Genomic DNA, 19,858 nt, shown 5'->3' on the forward strand with positions numbered 1-19,858 from the left:
GTCCATTGCATTAGCAAGACTTTCTAAATGTATTAAAAATATTTTTCCAACTGTGAAAAAAAAAATGAGAAGGTCTTTCTAAGAGTTGATAACTGGAATCCACTCAGTGCTTTGACAAGATAATAACAATTAGTTAAGAAATGTTGCTATCTTGGGAATTCAGAGAAAAGGATTAAAACTACATCAGAGACCTCTAACCAAATATTGTGAAAATATTCTGCTATTCTTGTATTTTACCTTCATTTTTCTAGGCAGAGGCAGAGTTGATCAATCAGTAAAGAACTGCATGAAGCCCCCTAGATCAAATTTTGAGGACCTGCATAAGAAGAAATGTTTCTAAGATAAACAACCCCAGGTCCACTTCCACGTTTGGTATGTATACTTTATCTTTTTCACACATGTTAGCACAATGATCCAGGTCACATCTAAAATTGAGAATACTGGGTGGACGACATGAGCAGATCTCAGCCTCACAGATGCCTGAAGGTCACACTTGTAGGGAAGGCAGCCCGGGGACATAAATCCCAGCAGGCAGACGCCAGAGTTCACTCTGAAGGACATGTGCTCCATGGATGCATTATAGGAATACACGCTATGGCAATAAATACAAAAAAGTATCACTGATATAAACTAGCTTTGTGAAGTTCTAAGTTATGAGACCCTGTGTGTGTGTGTCATTTTTTACACAATCTATGTCATTCCATTCCAAAAAATGTGCTAGAACTCTACTTTGTTCCTGATACTTTATCAAGATGATACAGATCAAGCCAAGTAAGACATTGCTTGTGCCCCTGAAAAAGCTCAGAGTGAAGCTATAATAAGGATGCTTACATGATACAGGGCATTTTTTAAAAGTGATTGTGTTTATATGAGAGTCAGAGTGCTGGGGTAGGGAAGAAAGCATGTACTCCCCCATTCGCTAGTCCACACTGGCCTGGAGCAAGCCAGGACATGTCGAGGAATCAGGGGCTCAATCTGTGTCTCCAACATGGGTGGAAGTGACCCAGCCATGTGAGCCATCGCTTACCACCTCCTAGGGAGCACATTTCTAGGAAGGAGGAATACAGAGAGAGCTCAATCCTAGGCACTGTGATATAGGGTGAAGCCATCCCAAGTATTGCCTTAACAGCTGCTCCAAACACATGGCCCTATGGTAATATTTCATGAAGAGCACAGCTTATGGACTTTGGAGCCCAGAGATGACAAACATCATCCAACCGTAATAAAGCAGAGGTGTCCTGGGGCAGGGCTGTGGCTGTGAGGTAGACTTCAGTGTCACAGAGGTTGAATGGGGTTGATCTCCGTATTTTGAATGACAAGAGTGTTGGAGGAAACAATGTGCTAATGAATTTGATGAAAAATTTGTTTTCTCCTCAGACCCAACATGTATACTTCTTCCACCTATAATATATATAAAAATTATGAAATTTACGAAAGCAATGAGATGAAATTCATTTTATACACTGAAATTTCCATTGGGATCTCGGCCAATGCCTTCCTTCTTCTCTTCCATGTCCTCAATTACTTTCTCCAGCACAGACCCAAGCCGATCGACATGACAGTTGGTCTCTTGGCCCTCATCCACTTAGTGATGCTGATGATTGTGGTGAGCCAGGCTATGGACATGTTTGGATCTCAGCGTTCCTGGGATGACGTCACATGTAAAGCAGTCTTCTTCTCCTACCGGGTGCTGCGGGCCCTCTCCCTGTACACATCCTGCCTGCTCTGTGTCCTCCAGGCCATCACCCTCAGCCCCAGGAACTCTTCTTTGGCAAACTTTAAGCAGGCATTTTCACAACGCATCCTGTGCTCCCTTTTTGTCCTATGCATGTTCTCTATGTTCATCAGCAGTCACACCATAATCAGCATCGTTGGCACTCCCAATGGGACCTCACACAGTGTAATGTATGTCACTAAATCCTGCTCTGTTTGGGCTATGAGCTATTTCCTAATGCAAACATTTTCCATATTGGCAATCATGAGAGAAGTCGTTCAAATAGGGATCATGGCCCTCTCCAGTGGATACATGGTGATCCTGCTGTACAGGCACAGGAGAAAGTCCCAGCACCTGCGTGACACCAGCCTTTCTCCAAGAGCCTCCCCTGAGCAAAGGGCCACCCAGACCATTCTGGTGCTCATGAGTTTTTTCATGGTCATAAGCATTTTGGACTGCATTTTCTCTGCCTCAAGACTCATGTTCAATGATGACCCAATTCTTTACTGTATGCATATTATTGTGTCCAGCAACTATGCTACAGTCAGTCCTTGTGTGTTTCTCTGTAATGAAAAGCGTATAATTACCTTCGTGAAATCCATTAGGGGGAGAACGATAGATGTTAAGTTATTCAATGTAAGGCAGTTCTCTAAATGAGCTATTGCACTGGTTGTCACATTTTTATTACAGTAGCCAGTATATGTTGTCTGGGTAAAGTATTATATGGATTTATGATATATCCTTGGATTTATTTACTCTCATGCATACATGGCAAAATCATAATGCATAATGGAACAGTGCACTGGTATGAGCTGATACAAATGTGCTTTATGTGTGAGTGGCTCCTCAAGATGGAAGTGTGAGATAGATCCCATTTGCCACTGCCTCGTGTGATCCAGAAAGTACTGATTCATGAGATCAAAGCACTTTCTAACAAATCCACAGTGATCTGCACATTGCCTACCTATGTATGCAATCAGCTTTTACCTTAAATTTCCTATGATGCAGCTACTCTACTCCTACAAATGCCAAAAAGTACTGAATACATGAACTCACACAGTGATTTCCACACCGAAACCCATAACAGCATTATTACAACAGTCAAAAAGTAGAAGCAACCCAATGCGGTGGAATAAGAAGGTCATGCCAAGGTGGCCGCTGGCAAGTGAGTGTCAGTTACTCAGGAATGGCTTTGAAACCCACCTGGCAACAGAGCCTGCTTGGCAACAGGCTGTGATTGGATGGATTTGAAACCCACCTGGCAAATGGAGCCTCCCTGGCAACAGGCTGTGATTGGATGGCTTTGGAAACTGCCTGGCAACAGGCTATGTTTGGTTGAGGCATAGACCGTCCCTTGACCGGATTGGCTGGTCTTGGTTATATAAGATGTTGTACCAACTGAAATAAACAAGTCTGTGGGCTGCTTTCCTTAAGCCTGCTTTCACCCGACTCCTGGGATCTGTGTGGTGACTCTGTGCCTCTTGCCCCCACCACGCTCCTCCTCTCAGAATTGAATCCACTGCAACATTGTTTAGAAATCAACTGCAACATCTGGTGCCCCAACGTGACTGAGAAAGAGACAGCGTGTGGGACTTGACAAGGTCCCCCCTGGAATTCAGCAAAAAGGCCCCTCGGTGTTTTGTGTGCTGTTTGGTTCTGTGAGGGTGAGCACAGAACCCCTTCGTACACCCCTTTCCTTGTCCTTGTCCTCGGTCTACATGACCCCAGGTTAGGCACACACTGCCCAGAAGCGTGCGTCGCTTCTCGGCTCCTCCTTTTACTTTTGGTTTGCCCGGCGAATTCACATAAGGGACTGATCATCCCAGAATTTGGAACCAAGTCATCTTCCCTCACTCGAGAGAGGTGACCCTCCAGAGACACCGTGTGGGCATACGGCCTTGACCTAATGAGTCAAGGAAGTCCCCCACTAAGCACAGGACATAATTACAATCTGATACACCACTATGTGTTCGTCTAACATAGGGAAACTTCCTGCAAAATGCCATCAACAGCTGAGGTACTAGGAATTTGCTTTGTTATGGCAGCAGTGCTGTGCATGTCTTTCCTTTAGCTAAAGTTGGTGTGCTGTGCCACTCTTAAGTGCTCAGACATGGGAGATACCCCCTCTCAGAAGCGCACACCGATTACCAAACATAGTGAATCTGTGAGTGATAAGAGCCTGTCACTCCAGGCATCTGTCTCACAGACAACAGTTGATGAGTTAGGGAGAGAGAGCTCCCACAGTGAAAATGACAATGTAGCATACAAGGTAGCAAACAAGGTAGCAATGCCTAGTCAGCCACCCGCCACATACCCATGGGATGAACTTAGAGGACCTCTAGACGGTAACTCATGCGAGGTCATCCCATCTGCACCCAATGAGGATCCCCACATTTGTAGCAGTACTCAGATACCCCAAGCTCTCTGGGCAGCCACTAGACCCCGTCCCACCTGCACATTTGCTGTTATTGTAGGAGAGGATGCAGAATTCAGGCCCTGGATTCCAACACCCATAAATGACCTTCCTATGCTAAAAAAGGCTTCTCAAGAGTCAGGTTCTGACTCTCCCTACTTTGAACAAGTGCTTAAACAATGGGCAGCAAACCTTCAAACTCATTTTGACTGGGTTGCACTGCTTAAAGCATGTTTGTTGAGACCAAAGTTTTCACAGTGGAAAGCCTCCTATCAGGAAGAGGCTGAAACTGCAGCAAGCAATAATGCTGCCTATGGAATAGCAGTAATCTTTGATATGCTTACAAGCCATGGCATCTACATATATCCTCAAGAACAGGCCCACATTGGAGTAGTTGCCTATTTTGATCAGGTCAGAGATTTGGCAATTAAAGCCTTAAAAAATATAAATCCTCCTAATTATAGTTAGCTCTTTAGAAATCTAGTTCAAGGCCCAGGCAAATGGTTTCCTGATTTCCTTGCCAGAGTCTTGGAGGCAGTAGAGAAAAGATTACTGCCTGGCCCCGATCAAGACAATTTGGTCAAACAATTAGTTTGGGAAGGTGCTACCAAAGAGGCAAAAGCTGCAATCGCCCCAGTCTGTAATGAAGACATTTCTAAATGGATAGTAGCCACAAAGGAGGTAAACCCTGCCGATACACCCATACAGGCCCTAACTACAGCCATTAACAAATTGAACACAAAGAAGTCTAATGACCCTCCAGTGTTGAGTGTCCTCCAGGCCATCACGCTCAGCCCCAGGAACTCCTGGTTGGCAAACTTCAAGCATAAACACTTACGTCAAAGCATGTGCTCCATGCTTGTCCTATGCTTCTTCTATATGTCCATCAGCAGTCACACCATAATCAGCATCGTTGCCACTCCCAATGGGACCTCACACAGTCTACTGTATATCACTAAATCCTGCTCTATTTGGGCCATGAGCTATTCCCTAATGCAAACATACTACACACTGATGATCTGTAGGGAAGTCTTCCATATAGGGCTCATGGCCCTCTCAAGTGGATAAATGGTGATGTTTCTATACAGGCACAGGAGGAAGTCCCAGCACCTACGTGGCACCAACCTGACTCCAAGAGCCTCCCCAGAGCAAAGGGCCACACAGAGCATTCTGGTGCTCTTGAGCTTTTTCATGGTCATGTCCATTTTGGAATCCATTTTCTCTGCCTCAAGACTCAAGATGAATAATGATCCAATTTTTTACTGTACCCATTTTATTGTGGCCAACAGCTATGCCACAGTAAGTCCTTTTGTGTTCCTCTGTACTGAAAAACGTATAATTACCTGCGTGAAATCCTTCAGGGTGGAGAGAAACAGGTGTTTAACTGTTCAGTGAAAGGTGGTTCTCTAAATGAGTTATTGCATTGGTTTCACATTTTTACTACTGCAGCCACTATTTGCTGTCTGGGTAAAGTATAATATGGGGTTATGCCTTATCCTTGGATTTATTTACTTGGATGCCTGTACTACAAGATCACAATGCATCATGGGACATTGTATTGGTATGACCTGACACAAATGTGCTTTATGTGTGAGTTGCTTCTCAAGATGTATGTGTGAGATAGATCCCATTTGTCACTACCTCCTGTCATCCAGTTACAGATTCATGAGGGTTCAAAGCACTTTCAACAAATCCACAGTGATCTGTACACTGCCTAACTATGCATACAATCAGGTTTTATCATGAATTACCATATGATCCAGCTACTCTACCCCTATGTAGATGCCAAAAAGTGTTGAATACAGGAACTCAACACAGTGATTTGCACACCAAAACCCATAATAGCATTATTACAACAGTCAAAAAATAGAAGCAACCCAACAACCACATGAGTGTATAAAGAAAATGTGGGCTACACAAACAATGAAATCATTTTTGGTCTCAAACAAGAAGGAAATTCTGTCTCGCACCTTGATTATGCTAAGTGAGATCATTCAGTCACCAAAGAACAGGTGTTCTACGAATCTCCTCACATAAGGTGGTCAGAGGCTGATGGAGAGGAGGAAAGTGCAGCTCTTGTTTAATGGTCACAGAATTCAGTACAGGAAGAGAAAAACATTCTGGAAATGCATGGTTGTTGTGGTTGCACAACAGTGGGATGAACTTAGAGCCACTGGATTGCACAGCTAAATAAGATTAAAGGGGACATTTTTATGTTATGTGTATTTTAACACAATAAAGATGTTTCTACTTATGTTCTAGTTAATGGAGCAGTTTTTTCTTAAAACACAAAGTGAAAAGCTTTTTAAAGTGCCAAATTACAGTTTTTCAGTAAGTTTTAAATTTTTTAGTAAATTTGTACCAAACAATAATTTAAAGATTATTTTCTACTGGTGCAAATCTTCAGCAGGTCCACCTTGGAACCTTCTAGATAAAATGTTGAATATGAGGCTAAAACAAAGAATTTAGGTAATAAATCAATACATGGAAAATTACCTAGCCTCTAAAATAATTCATGAGATGAACATTAGAGACATATAGTATCTTTAAGTTATAAAAAGAAAAAAAAAAACTCTTAAAATCATACCAGAAGCTAGTTCTTCCTAGTTAATAAAATCATCTAAAACTCAGGTTTCAAAAAACAATCCAGGGGCCAGTGCTGTGGTACAGTGGGTTAACACCCTGGCCTGAGGCCCTGGCATCCCGTGTGGGTGCCAGTTCTAGTTCCTTTGCCATTGGTTCACACTCCAATGGCCGCTGCGGCCAGTGTGCTGCAGCCGGTGCATCGCGCTGATCTGAAGCCAGGAGCCAGGTGCTTCTCCTGGTCTCCCATGCGGGTGCAGAGCCCAAGGACTTGGGCCATCCTCCACTGAACTCCCTGGCCATAGCAGAGAGCTGGCCTGGAAGAGGGGCAACCGGGAAAGAATCCGGAACCCTGACCGGGACTAGAACCCAGGGTGCCAGCGCCCCAAGGCGGAGGATTAGCCTATTGAGCCACGGCATGAGCTTAAAGGAAACATATTTCATATGTACAATTTGAAGAGCATAATGACACTTCCCACCCATCTTCCCTTCCTCACTACCAGTAGCCAAAATTCTGAATTCATTTCTAAGTTTTAAATCTACTTTTATTACTATTAATTTAATAAAATAAGTGTGTCTCCACATTTTCAAAGGATATGTCCTTTCTATGACCAGCCTGGAGCTCAGCAGACAGTAGATAAAGATGGATTCACTTCAACAAAAAATAAATGAAAACTGATTTCATAAGTTCTTGCCTCACTTGCCCAAAATAAGTAAATCTTTTTAATAATTCTATTGAATGGTAAGTATATTTTGGTTCAAAATGTCCGAATATATTAGTAGGAGGGGTGGTCAAAGAGTGTATAAAAATGCATACTATAGAGGGCAGAGCCAAGATGGCGGAATAGTGAGGGCGCGCACCGATAGTCCGGGAAAATTTAGTTTAATAAAAGTGGAGTTACGGTAGCCTCAGAAAAAGGATCAGGAAAAAATTGCAGAGGAAACTCTTCCGGATCTAGTGGCTGTGACTCGGAGGACCTACTGGGAGAACAAGGTTGCCAACCGCGCGGAAGCCGAGCCACAGGAGCCGCAGGGTCTGCACGCCAGTGCAGGAAGGGGAGTGGATGTCACACAGACATCAGCGGGGAGAGCAGGGATGCCCAGGGCTCCGAGTCCACACATTGATGCTGGAAGGGGAGGTGAGCTCAGTAACCCGAGACATTGGCAGGAAAACGGTGGTCAGAATCCAGAGGGGAGTGGGAAAGTTCACCAGACTGACTACAGGAGAGAAGGAAAAAAGGTGGGGGGGTACTGGTACAGACAAGTTTCTCTCTAGTTTCTCTCTCCGCCAACCTTGCAAAGGTGAGCAAGAGACAAAGAGAAGGCCCCACTCTGGATTTACATAACAACAGGGGAGAGCTAAGGAACTGAATCACTACAATTGAGTAGCCTAGGCAACCCAGTGGGAGTCCAGAGGAGAAACTGAGCCTGCACAGACTCTTTGGGTAGAAGCCAGAGATCGGAAGCTAAACACCATCAATTCTGCACAGCCGTGCGATGCGGTATTACTTACCTCCTGAATAAATAAAATAAATACATAAATAAAAAGAGAGAGATTTACAACTCATAACCTGAGGGTGTCACCTTTGCACACCCGTTACCAGGAAGAACCAAGCAGAGCTCTCAGGCCACACACATCTCAAGCCTCCAAGGCTCCTCCAACAGCAGGCAGTCCACATAACACAGACATAGTGTAAAATTAAAAAAATAAAAATAAAAAAATAAAAAAACGCACAGTGAGGGAAGAAGCATTAACTATGTCAAGCAACAAACACAAAAATCAATGGAACAACATCAACGATGACACTATGATGCCTCCAAATAAACAAAACACCCCAAGCCAAGATTATGAAGATGATGAGATAGAAGAAATGCAAGATATGGATTTCAAAAAATGTATGATAAGAACATTTAGAAGTTTTCAAAAGCAAATACTTGAACTACAGAAAGCCTTATTGGACAGGATAGAAAATCTCTCTCGTGAAAATGAAATTTTAAGGAAGAATCAAAATGAAACGCAGAAACTAGTAGAACAGGAAAGTGTGATAGTGAAGAGAAATCAAAATGAAATGAAGAGCTCAATAGATCAAATGACAAACACATTAGAGAGCCTTAAAAACAGAATGGGTGAAGCAGAAGAGAGAATATCAGACTTAGAAGACAGAGCACAGGAAAACACAGTCAAACCAAAGAAAAGAATAGGAAACTAGAAATCTAAAAAATATTATTGGGAATCTACAGGATACTATTAAAAAAACCAACATTCAAGTTCTAGGAGTTCCTGAAAGCATGGAGAGGGAGAAAAGATTAGAAGGCCTTTTTAGTGAGATACTAGCAGAGAACTTTCCAGGATTGGAGAAGGACAGGGACATCCTAGTACAGGAAACTCATAGAATCCCCAATAAACATGACCAAAAGAGATCCTCACCACGACACGTTGTAATTAAACTCACCACAGTGAAACATAAAGAAAAGATCCTAAAATGTGCAAGAGAGAAACTTCAGATTACTCTCAGAGGATCTCCAATTAGACTCACAGCAGACTTCTCATCAGAAACCCTACAGGCTAGGAGGGAATGGCAAGACATAGCCCAGGTGCTAAGAGAGAAAAACTGCCAGCCCAGAATATTATATCCTGCCAAGCTATCATTTGTGAATGAAGCTGAAATAAAGACCTTTCATAGCAAACAGAAATTGAAAGACTTTGCGGCCACTCGTCCGGCCCTGCAAAAGATACTTAAAGATGTGCTACACTCAGAAACACAGAAACACGGCCACCAATATGAAAGAATGTAAAGGAAGAAAAACCACCAGTAAAAGAGCATGGGAAGCTCAAAGCATATACCAGAAAATGTCTCCGGGAAAATGTCAGGGCAAAGTCACTACATATCAATAGTCACATTAAACATTAATGGACTTAACTCTTCAGTTAAAAGACACCAATTGGCTGATTGGCTCAAGGAACAAAACCCAACTATTTGTTGCCTACAAGAAACACATCTCTCTAACAAAGATGCATGCAGACTGAAAGTGAAAGGTTGGAAAAAGTTATTCCATGCCAACAGAAACAAAAAAAAAAAGGTGTAGCCATATTAATACCAGACAAAATAAACTTTAATACAAAAACTGTTAAGAGAGACAAAGAGGGACACTATATAATGATTAAGGGTTCAATTCAACAGGAAGATGTAACTATTATAAATGTATATGCACCTAATTACAGGGCACCGGTCTATTGAAAAGATATGTTGAGGGACTTAAAGGGAGATTTAGATTCCAATACAATAGTACTGGGGGACTTCAATACTCCACTCTCAGAAATAGACAGATCATCAGACAGAAGGTCAACAAGGAAACAGCAGATTTAATCGACACTATTGTCCAAATGGATCTAACAGATATCTACAGAACTTTCAATCCTACATCTAAAGACTTCACATCTTCTCAGCAGTGCATGGAACCTTCTCTAGCATTGATCACATACTAGGCCATAAAGCAAGTCTCAGCAAATTCAAAAGAATTAGAATCATACCATGCAGCTTCTCAGACCACAGTGGAATGAAGCTGGAAATTAGAAACTCAGGAAACCCTAGAAAGTATGCAAACACATGGAGACTGAACAACATGCTCCTGAATGAACACTGGGTCATTCAAGAAATCAAAAGAGAAATCAAAAACTTTCTGGAAGTACATGAGGATAACAGCACAACATATCAAAACTTATGGGATACAGCAAAAGCAGTGTTAAGAGGAAAGTTTATAGCAATAGGTGCCTACATCAAGAAATTGGAAAGGCACCAAATAGATGAGCTTTCAGCGCATCTCAAGGACCTAGAAAAACTGCAGCAAACAAACCCAAATTTAGTAGGAGAAGAGAAATAATTAAAATCAGAGAAGAAATCAACAGGATTGAATCCAAAAAAAACATTACAAAAAATCAGCCAAGAGAGGAACTGGTTTTTTGAAAAAATAAACAAAATTGACACCCCATTGGCCCAACTAACTAAAAAAAGAAGAGAAAAGATCCAAATCAATAAAATCAGAGATGAAAAAGGAAACGTAACAACAGACACCACAGAAATAAAAAGAATCATCAGAAATTACTACAAGGACTTGTATGCCAGCAAACAGGGAAATTTATCAGAAATGGATCGATTCCTGGACACATGCAACCTACAAAATTGAACCATGAAGACATCGAAAACCTAAATAGACCCATAACTGAAACAGAAATTGAAACAGTAATAAAGGCCCTCCCAACAAAGAAAAGCCCAGGACAAGATGGATTCACTGCTGAATTCTACCAGACATTGAAAGAAGAACTGACTCCAATTCTTCTCAAACTATTCAGAACAATCGAAGAAGAGGGAATCCTCCCAAATTCTTTCTATGAAGAAAGCATCACCTTAATTCCTTAGCCGTAAAAAGATGCAGCATTGAAACAGAATTACAGACCAATATCCCTGATGAACATAGACCCAAAAATCCTCAATAAAATTCTCGCCAATAGAATACAACAACATCAGAAATATCATCCACCCAAACCAAGTGGGATTTATCCCTGATATGCAGGAATGGTTCAGTGTGAGCAAATCAATCAATGTGACACAGCACATTAACAAAATGCAGAAAAAAAACCATATGATTATCTCAATGGATGCAGAGAAAGCATTCGATAAAATTCAACACCCTTTCATGATGAAAACTCTAAGCAAATTGGGTATAGAAGGAACATTCCTCAATATAATCAAAGCAATTTATGAAAAACCCACGGCCAGCATCCCATTGAATGGGGAAAAGTTGGAAGCATTTCCACTGAGATCTGGCACCAGACAGGGATGCCCACTCTCACCGCTGCTATTTAACATAGTTCTGGAAGTTTTAGCCAGAGCCATCAGACAAGAAAAAGAAATTAAAGGAATACAAATTGAGAAGGAAGAACTCAAACTATCCCTCTTTGCAGACGATATGATTCTTTACTTAGAAGATCCAAAGAACTCTACTAAGAGACTATTGGAAGTCATAGAGGAGTTTGGCAAATTGGCAGGATATAAAATCAATGCACAAAAATCAACAGCCTTTGTATACACAAGCAATGCCACGGCTGAGAAAGAACTGCTAAGATCAACCCCATTCACAATAGCTACAAAAGCAATCAAATATCTTGGAATAAACTTAACCAAGGACGTTAAAGATCTCTACGATGAGAATTACAAAATCTTAAAGAAATAGAAGAGGATAACAAAAAATGGAAAAATCTTCCATGCTCATCGATTGGAAGAATCAACATCATCAAAATGTCCATTCTCCCAAAAGCAATTTATATATTCAATGCAATTCCAATCAGGATACCAAAGACCTTCTTCTCAGATCTAGAAAAAATGATGCTGAAATTCATATGGAGGCACAAGAGACCTCGAATAGCTAAATCAATCTTGTACAAAAAAACAAAGCCAGAGGCATCACAATACCAGATTTCAGGACATACTACAGGGCAGTTGTAATCAAAGCAGCATGGTACTGGTACAGAAACAGATGGATAGACCAATGGAACAGAATTGAAACACCAGAAATCAACCCAAACATCTACAGCCAACTTATATTTGATCAAGGATCTAAAACCAATTCCTGGAGCAAGGACAGTCTATTCAATAAATGGTGCTGGGAAAACTGGATTTCCACGTGCAGAAGCAAGACCCCTACCTTACACCTTACACAAAAATCCACTCAACATGGATTAAAGACCTAAGTCTACGACCTGACACCATCAAGTTATTAGAGAACATTGGAGAAACCCTTCAAGATATTGGTACAGGCAAAGAGTTTCTGGAAAAGACCCAGGAGGCACAGGCAGTCAAAGCCAAAATCAACTATTGGGATTGCATCAAATTGAGAAGTTTCTGTACTGCAAAAGAAACAGTCAGGAGAGTGAAGAGACAACCGACAGAATGGGAAAAAATATTTGCAAACTATGCAACAGATAAAAGGCTAATAACCAGAATCTACAAAGAGATCAAGACTCTCCACAAAAACAAAACAAACAACCCACCTAAGAGATGGGCCAAGGACCTCAATAGACATTTTACAAAAGAGGACATCCAAATGGCCAACAGGCACATGAAAAAATGTTCAAGATCACTAGCAATCATGGAAATGCTAATCAAAACCACAATGAGGTTTCACCTCACCCCGGTTAGAATGGCTCACATTCAGAAATCTACCAACAACAGATGCTGGCGAGGATGTGGGGAAAAAGGGACACTAACCCACTGTGGGTGGGAATGCAAACTGGTCAAGCCACTATGGAAGTCAGTCTGGAGATTCCTCAGAAACCTGAAGATAACCCTACCGTTCGACCAAGCCACCCCACTCCTTGGAATTTACCCAAAGGAATTTAAATTGGCAAACAAAAAAGCGGTCTGCACCCTAATGTTTATCGCAGCACAATTCATAATAGCCAAGACCTGGAACCAACCTAAGTGCCCATCAACAGTAGACTGGATAAAGAAATTATGGGATATGTACTCTTTAGAATACTATACCGCAGTAAGAAACAACAAAATCCAGTCATTTGCAACAAAATGGAGGAATCTGGAACACATCATGCTGAGTGAAATAAGCCAGTACCAAAGGGACAAATATCATATGTTCCCCCTGATCGGTGACTACTGACTGAACACCAAAAAGGAAACCTGTTGAAGTGAAATGGACACTATGAGAAACGGTGACTTGATCAGCATAGCCCTGACTGTTAATGAACAACTTAATATATTATCCCTCTTAGTAGTTTTTTTTTGTCTGTTCTACTTAATATGACTGGTTTAATTCTGTAATTAATACGCAGTTATTCTTAAGTGTTGAAATTTAACTGAAATGTGATCCCTGTTAAACATAAGAGTGGGGATAAGAGAGGGAAGAGATGTACAATTTGGGACATGCTCAAGCTGACTTGCTCCAAATGGTAGAGTTAGAAACATACCAGGGGACTCCAATTTAATCCCATCAAGGTGGCATGTACCAATGCCACCTCACTAGTCCAAGTGATCAATTTCAGTTCACAATTGATCATAATGAAAGGACTAAGAGTCAAAGGGAGCACATAAACAAGTCTAGTACCTGCTAATACTAACCGATATAATAAATAAAGGGGAGAATGATCCAACATGGGAAGCGAGATACTCAGCAGACTCATAGAATGGCAGATGTCCTAAACAGCACTCTGGCCTCAGAATCAGCCCTTAAGGCATTCGGATCTGGCTGAAAAGCCCATGAGAGTATTTCAGGCATGGAAAGCCAAGACACTCTGGCAAAAAAAAAGAACTAAATGAAAGATCTCTGTGAATGAGATGCCAGTGGAAAGAACAGGTCTTCAAAGAAGGAGGTACCTTTCTCTGAAGGGAGGAGAGAACCTCCATTTTGACTATGACCTTGTGTCTAAACAAGATAAGAGTCGGAGAACTCAAAAGGCTTCCATAGCCTTGGAAACTCATGACTGGAGCATAGGGAGATTACTGATGCCATAAACAGGAGTATCAATTTGTAAAGTCAACAACAGGAGTCACTGTGCACTTACTCCTCATGTAGGATCTCGGTCCTTAATGTGCTGTACATTGAGATTTAATGCTATAACAAGTACTCAAACAGTATATTTCACTTTGTGTTTCTATGTGGGTGCAAACTGTTGAAATCTTTACTTAATGTATACTAAACTGATCTTCTGTAAAAAAAAGAAATTATCAATTCCCAACTTGACTCTCATTGGGATTAAACTTGACAATAGGTCTGATCTGATTTCATCATCATTTAAAATAATCATCTATTATTTTCACTTTATGTTTCTGTGTGGGAGCAAACTGTTGAAATCTTTACTTAATGTATACTAAACTGATCTTCTGTATATAAAGAGAATCAAAAATGAATCTTGATGTGAATGGAAAGGGAGAGGGAGTGGGAAAGGGGAGGGTTGCGGGTGGGAGGGATGTTATGGGGGGGAAGCCATTGTAATCCATAAGCTGTACTTTGGAAATTTAAATTCATTAAATAAAAGTTAAAAAATGCATACTATATACAACATGGATTTCAAAAAAGTTTGACATGAAAATAAACATCTTTGAATTCCAGTTCTCCAGAAACTTTTTGAAGCACCCTTATATCACTCTTCCTTCTTTGATTTGGCAGTTTTCCCCATTAGGTTTGTAATCTAAATACATGTTAAATTTGAGTAAGAGGAGCTGGTAATTTGCTGGAAAAAAAAATGTTGCATTCACTTTGTAAAATTGATATAATCAAAATGCACAAGATTATAATATTACAAAATAAAATAATGTCCATCAATTAACTTGATAGAATAACATGCACCTATCTGGATGATAGAGTGTAGCAATGAAGAACACAATTCAACTGAGAAATGTATGAAAGACATGGACAGACATTTCCAACCAAGCTCTCTGCTATGGCCTGGAAAAGCAGTACAAGATGGCTCAAACAAGCTCCTGGCTCCTGGCTTCAGGTGGGTGCAGTTCCAACTAGTGAGGCCAACTGGAGAATGAACCAGAGGATGGAAGACCTCTTTCCCTCTCCCTCTCTCCCTCTCTCCCTCTCTCCCTCTCTCCCTCTCTCCCTCTCTCCCTCCCTCTCCTTCTCCTTCTCCTTCTCCATCTCCATCTCCTTCTCTCTCTGTGTGACTCTTTCAAATATATAAACAAATATTTAAAAAAGAATGCTAGTAAGTTGCAGTATACAGAAAAAAAAAACACAAAACAAACATCCTTCATTTCTTTACAATAAAAACAAACTATGTGAAAAGTCAAGGAATAAAAAAAAATCTCCCTTAAAATTGTAGTAAATTAAATGAAATCACTAGGAAGAAATTTAACCAGGAAAGGGAATGATGTATTCTCTAATAAGTATACTACACTAATGGAAGAAATTCACTCAGACACACAGAAATGAAATCCATTCCATGCTCATGTAACTGGAAAGCATCATGCTTCATGAAAAAGACCAGTCCTGAGAAGACATACATCATATTTTCCCTGACACGTGGCAGTTAATAAAGAATACCATAAACAGTGTGAAAAAGCAGAGGTATCTTATGATTTGATTATTGGCATTAGCCTGGTCTATACTCCTATGGACAGTGGCCTTTTTACTTTTTACTTATTGAATATTATGGTTAGTGTTGTACTGAAACTATGTTTATAAATAAACTGAAATTAAAGTTTTAAAAAACTAAAGAAGAAAATATGGAAGAAAGGAGATTGAAGAAGAGGAGGGGAAGTGAGTGAAGTATAGTATGAAATACATAAAATCTGTTCTCTTTATATTTCAAAAATTCTTTTTAAAAAGGAAAAAAAACTCTCTTGAAAAGAAAAACACAGGAACCTGTAGTACTGCAGGTTAAAGCCCAGCCTGCAGCACCAGCATCCCACATGGGTACTGGTTCCATTTCATGTGCTCCACTTCTGATCCAGCTTTTTGCCATGGCCTGGGAAAACAGTAGAAGATGGACCACGTCCTTGGGCCCCTGCACCTGCATGAGAGACCCTGAGGAAGCTCCTGGTTCCAGGCTCCTGTATGCACAGCCTCTCTGCACACAGCACCGAGCTCTGCGTGGAGATGACGTCGCCTTCCTGGCTGTAACAGCCACTTCCCCCAGGGCGCCTCAGAGTGTCCCAGCTGGAACTCCTCTGTGAGGGTGAGCAGCTTGTGCAGTTTCCCAATCCCTAACCCACATGCACGGTGCATGACCATCTCAGCTCCCAGTCCCCTCTCATCCAATTTCACTGTGACACATACAAGGTGCCCACAGCGAGGACAGTGTCACAATGGTGGAGCTGAGCTCTGTGGGAATGACGACTGCAGTGGGCCGGTTCATGCACATGAGGCTGGGCAGGTACTGACCAGTGCTGGACAACATCACACTGTGTCACAGCGTCTCCATCCGTGGTGCTCAGGCTGCTGCTGAGAAAGCAGGTGGGCTCTCAGCCCTTTCCCTAATCCTGTGTCTGTCCACTCACAAGGTCACAGCACCCTAGATCGTGCTGGGCTCTGCTGAGGGGTTTCCCCTCCTGTTTCTGCTGTCCATGGCCTCGGATGTACTGACCTAGGCATTAGTCACTAGTCGGGGCCATTGGATGATCCGGGGCTCACAGGATTGTCCACTGTTGGGTACACACGGGGAGTCACGATGTCTAAGATGACTGCATCCTTGCTCCATGTATGCAGAGTTCACTGCACTAACTGTTGTGACGCTGCCCTGACTTCACTGCCAGCTCTAACAAGGAGGGCTCAGGGCTTTGTGATGTTTCTTTCTCCATGTGCATTTCACTTTTGGAATCTGATCAGGTTGCTTTCCCCTATTCTTCCCCAGTGTATCTCAGGAGGCCCACATGGTTCTCCCTGTGATTTATGTCACTTATCACTGAAGTCATGACTCTCTCAGGGCCTCCTGTCTTCTCCAGTATGGAAAATGCAATTTTTATGTGTGGATTGGTTACGCAAGCCAGGTTCTGTCTCCATACCAACATCCCAGGAGCCATGTGTGGGGAGGTCTCCTAGGTTACCCTGCTGATGGCAGAGAGCTCCTGTCCTGTGCCCTCAATTCCTACACCTGTGTGTGTGATGAAGAGAGGACTCACCAAGAGCATGGCTTTGGGGTATTTTTTTCTATTTGAATGATTCCTATTCATGAGAGTGATGCATCAGGGCTGAAATGACTCCAAACCGTCCTGATATTTATATATTTATCTGTTCCATTTGTATTTGATGTGTGTTTCACTGCTAGAGGGTGTGTGGTCCGTTATGTGGACACTGTTGCTGAGAAGTGTTTTCCATGTCTGTCCTGGAACCGCATGGAGCAAAGCACAGTTGTCACTTGCAATGCCATCTACTGTGTCACTGTCCTTGCTCCACACCCTGGAGAAGGAGATTCACATCCTCGGGTCCTTGTGTGGATTTTCACCATAGGCAAAGCAAGGTTTCTGTGGTCTTAGAAAATGATCCAGTGTAGCTCTAATTTCCTAAACATTATTTTGCACTGTGGGCTGTGTACACTCCTGCTCCTCCTTAAACACTGACATCTGTGGCACTGCTCTGTCTTAAGCAAACTGGAATTAGAGTCAAACACCCTTGATTCCCAGATGTTTAGAGCTAGCTACCCAGTGAGTTTTAGCTCACTTTGTGGGCAAGTTTTAAAGCTCTAATTAAACTGAATTAAATAAAAGCTGTATTTCACAGAAAGGTAATTTCAGAACTGTTGTAAATTATTATTTATGAACTGCTAATGTTCATCTACTTAAAAATATTGTTTTAAAGCAATATCAGTTTATATTTTATCAGAGGAGATAAGTGACAAGAGCCTAGGGTGATTACTGATACCATAAACAAGAGTGTCAATTTGTTAAGTCAACAACAGGAGTCACTGTGCACTTACTCCTCATGTAGGATCTTTGTCCTTAGTGTGCTGTACATTGAGATTTAATGCTATAACTAGTACTCAAACAGTATTTTTCACTTTATGTTTCTGTGTGGGAGCAAACTGTTGAAATCTTTACTTAATGTATACTAAACTGATGTTCTGTATATAAAGAGAATCGAAAATGAATCTTGATGTGAATGGAAGGGGAGAGGGAGTGGGAAAGGGGAGTGTTGCGGGTGGGAGGGACGTTATGGGGGGGAAGCCACTGTAATCCATAAGCTGTACTTTGGAAATTTATATTCATTAAATAAAAGTTAAAATATATATATATATAAAGAGTTAAATGAAATCAGTAAATCAGTACATGAAAAGAAATTCTAGAAAGAGATAGATACTGAAAAAAAAACAGAAACGTTAGAAATGGAGTATTCAGGGGCCAGCTCCATGGCGCACTAGGTTAATCCTCCACCTGTGGTGCTGGCATCCCATATGGTTCTAGTCCCGGCTGTCCCTCTTGGAATTCAGCTTTCTGCTATGTCCTGGGAAAGCAGTAGAAGATGGTCCAAGTGCTTGGGCCCCTGTGCCCGCATGGGAGACCTGGAGGAAGCACCTGGCTCCTGGCTTTGGATCAGCGCAGCTCTGGCCATTGCAATCATCTGGGGAGTGAGCCAACGGAAGGGAGACCTTTCTCTCTGTCTCTCCTTCTCACTGTCTGTGACTCTACCTCTCAAGTAAATGAAATCTAAAAAAAATAAAGAGATGGAGCATTCAATATGTCAAAAATACAGTGGAAAACTTATCAAAGGCTCAGTGTGGTAGAAGACAATCTAGAGGGTAAGTCTTCTGAAATATCTCAGTCACAGAAGAGGAAGAAGAAACGAAGAAAGAGGAGGAGAAACAATCAGAAAGAAAGCACAGTGTGAGGATCTATGGGAGATCACAAAATGACCAAATACACGAGCCTTAGGAGTTCTCGAAGGCATGAACAAGAAAAAACAAAGTCATAAAAAACCTATCCAGTGAAATAGTAGCAGATATGGCTATTAAGATATTTGGATAAAGATATGGCCATCCAAATACAGGCAGCACATACAACCCCAAATAGGCATGAACAGAAAAATCCTACCATGAAGCATTGAACTTACAAAAACAAGCCATAAAGAGAATATCCTAACATTTGCAAGAGAAAAATGTCAGATTACCTTTAAAGTAACTCCTATCACACTGAGAGCAGATTTCTCAACAGAAACACTACAGGCCACAAGAGAATGAAGTGATACAGTCGAAGTCCTACAAGAAAAAAACAATGCCAACTTAGAATACTCTACCCAGTGAAGCTCTAATTTATAAATAAAGGTGAAATAAATACCTTCTAAGATAAGCAAAAGTTGAAAGAAATTCTCATGACCAGGCCAGCATCACAAATGATACTTAAGAATGTACTACTGGCCGGCGCCGCGGCTCACTAGGCTAATCCTCCGCCTGCAGCGCCAACACACCGGGTTCTAGTCCCTGTTGGGGCGCAGGATTCTGTCCCGGTTGCCCCTCTTCCAGGCCAGCTCTCTGCTATGGCCCGGGAGTGCAGTAGAGGATGGCCCAAGTGCTTGGGCCCTGCACCTGCATGGGAGACCAGGAGAAGCACCTGGCTCCTGGCTTTGGATCAGCACAGCGTGCTGCCTGTAGCAGCCATTTGGGGGGTGAACCAATGGAAAAGGAAGACCTTTCTCTC

General features: G+C 41.7%; 1 protein-coding gene and 1 pseudogene across 1 annotated transcript; both read left to right on the forward strand.

Moving 5' to 3' along the window:
* The first annotated feature begins 1,384 nt into the window (after positions 1 to 1,384).
* ORYCUNV1R1507 (vomeronasal 1 receptor oryCunV1R1507) lies at positions 1,385 to 2,371 on the forward strand. Its single transcript, NM_001167196.1, has one exon. The coding sequence runs from the start codon at positions 1,385 to 1,387 to the stop codon at positions 2,369 to 2,371; it is 987 nt and encodes a 328-aa protein (NP_001160668.1).
* On the forward strand, positions 4,890 to 5,522 carry ORYCUNV1R-PS1584 (vomeronasal 1 receptor oryCunV1R-ps1584 pseudogene; annotated as a pseudogene).

This window comes from Oryctolagus cuniculus, chromosome 10 (genome assembly GCF_964237555.1).
Source record: "Oryctolagus cuniculus chromosome 10, mOryCun1.1, whole genome shotgun sequence".
In the NCBI taxonomy this organism is placed as follows: Eukaryota; Metazoa; Chordata; class Mammalia; order Lagomorpha; family Leporidae; genus Oryctolagus; species Oryctolagus cuniculus.

Excerpts from the sequence above, each read along its gene's own strand:
- ORYCUNV1R1507 (NM_001167196.1), top strand. The coding sequence starts at position 1,385 with ATGTATACTTCTTCCACCTATAATATATATAAAAATTATGAAATTTAC.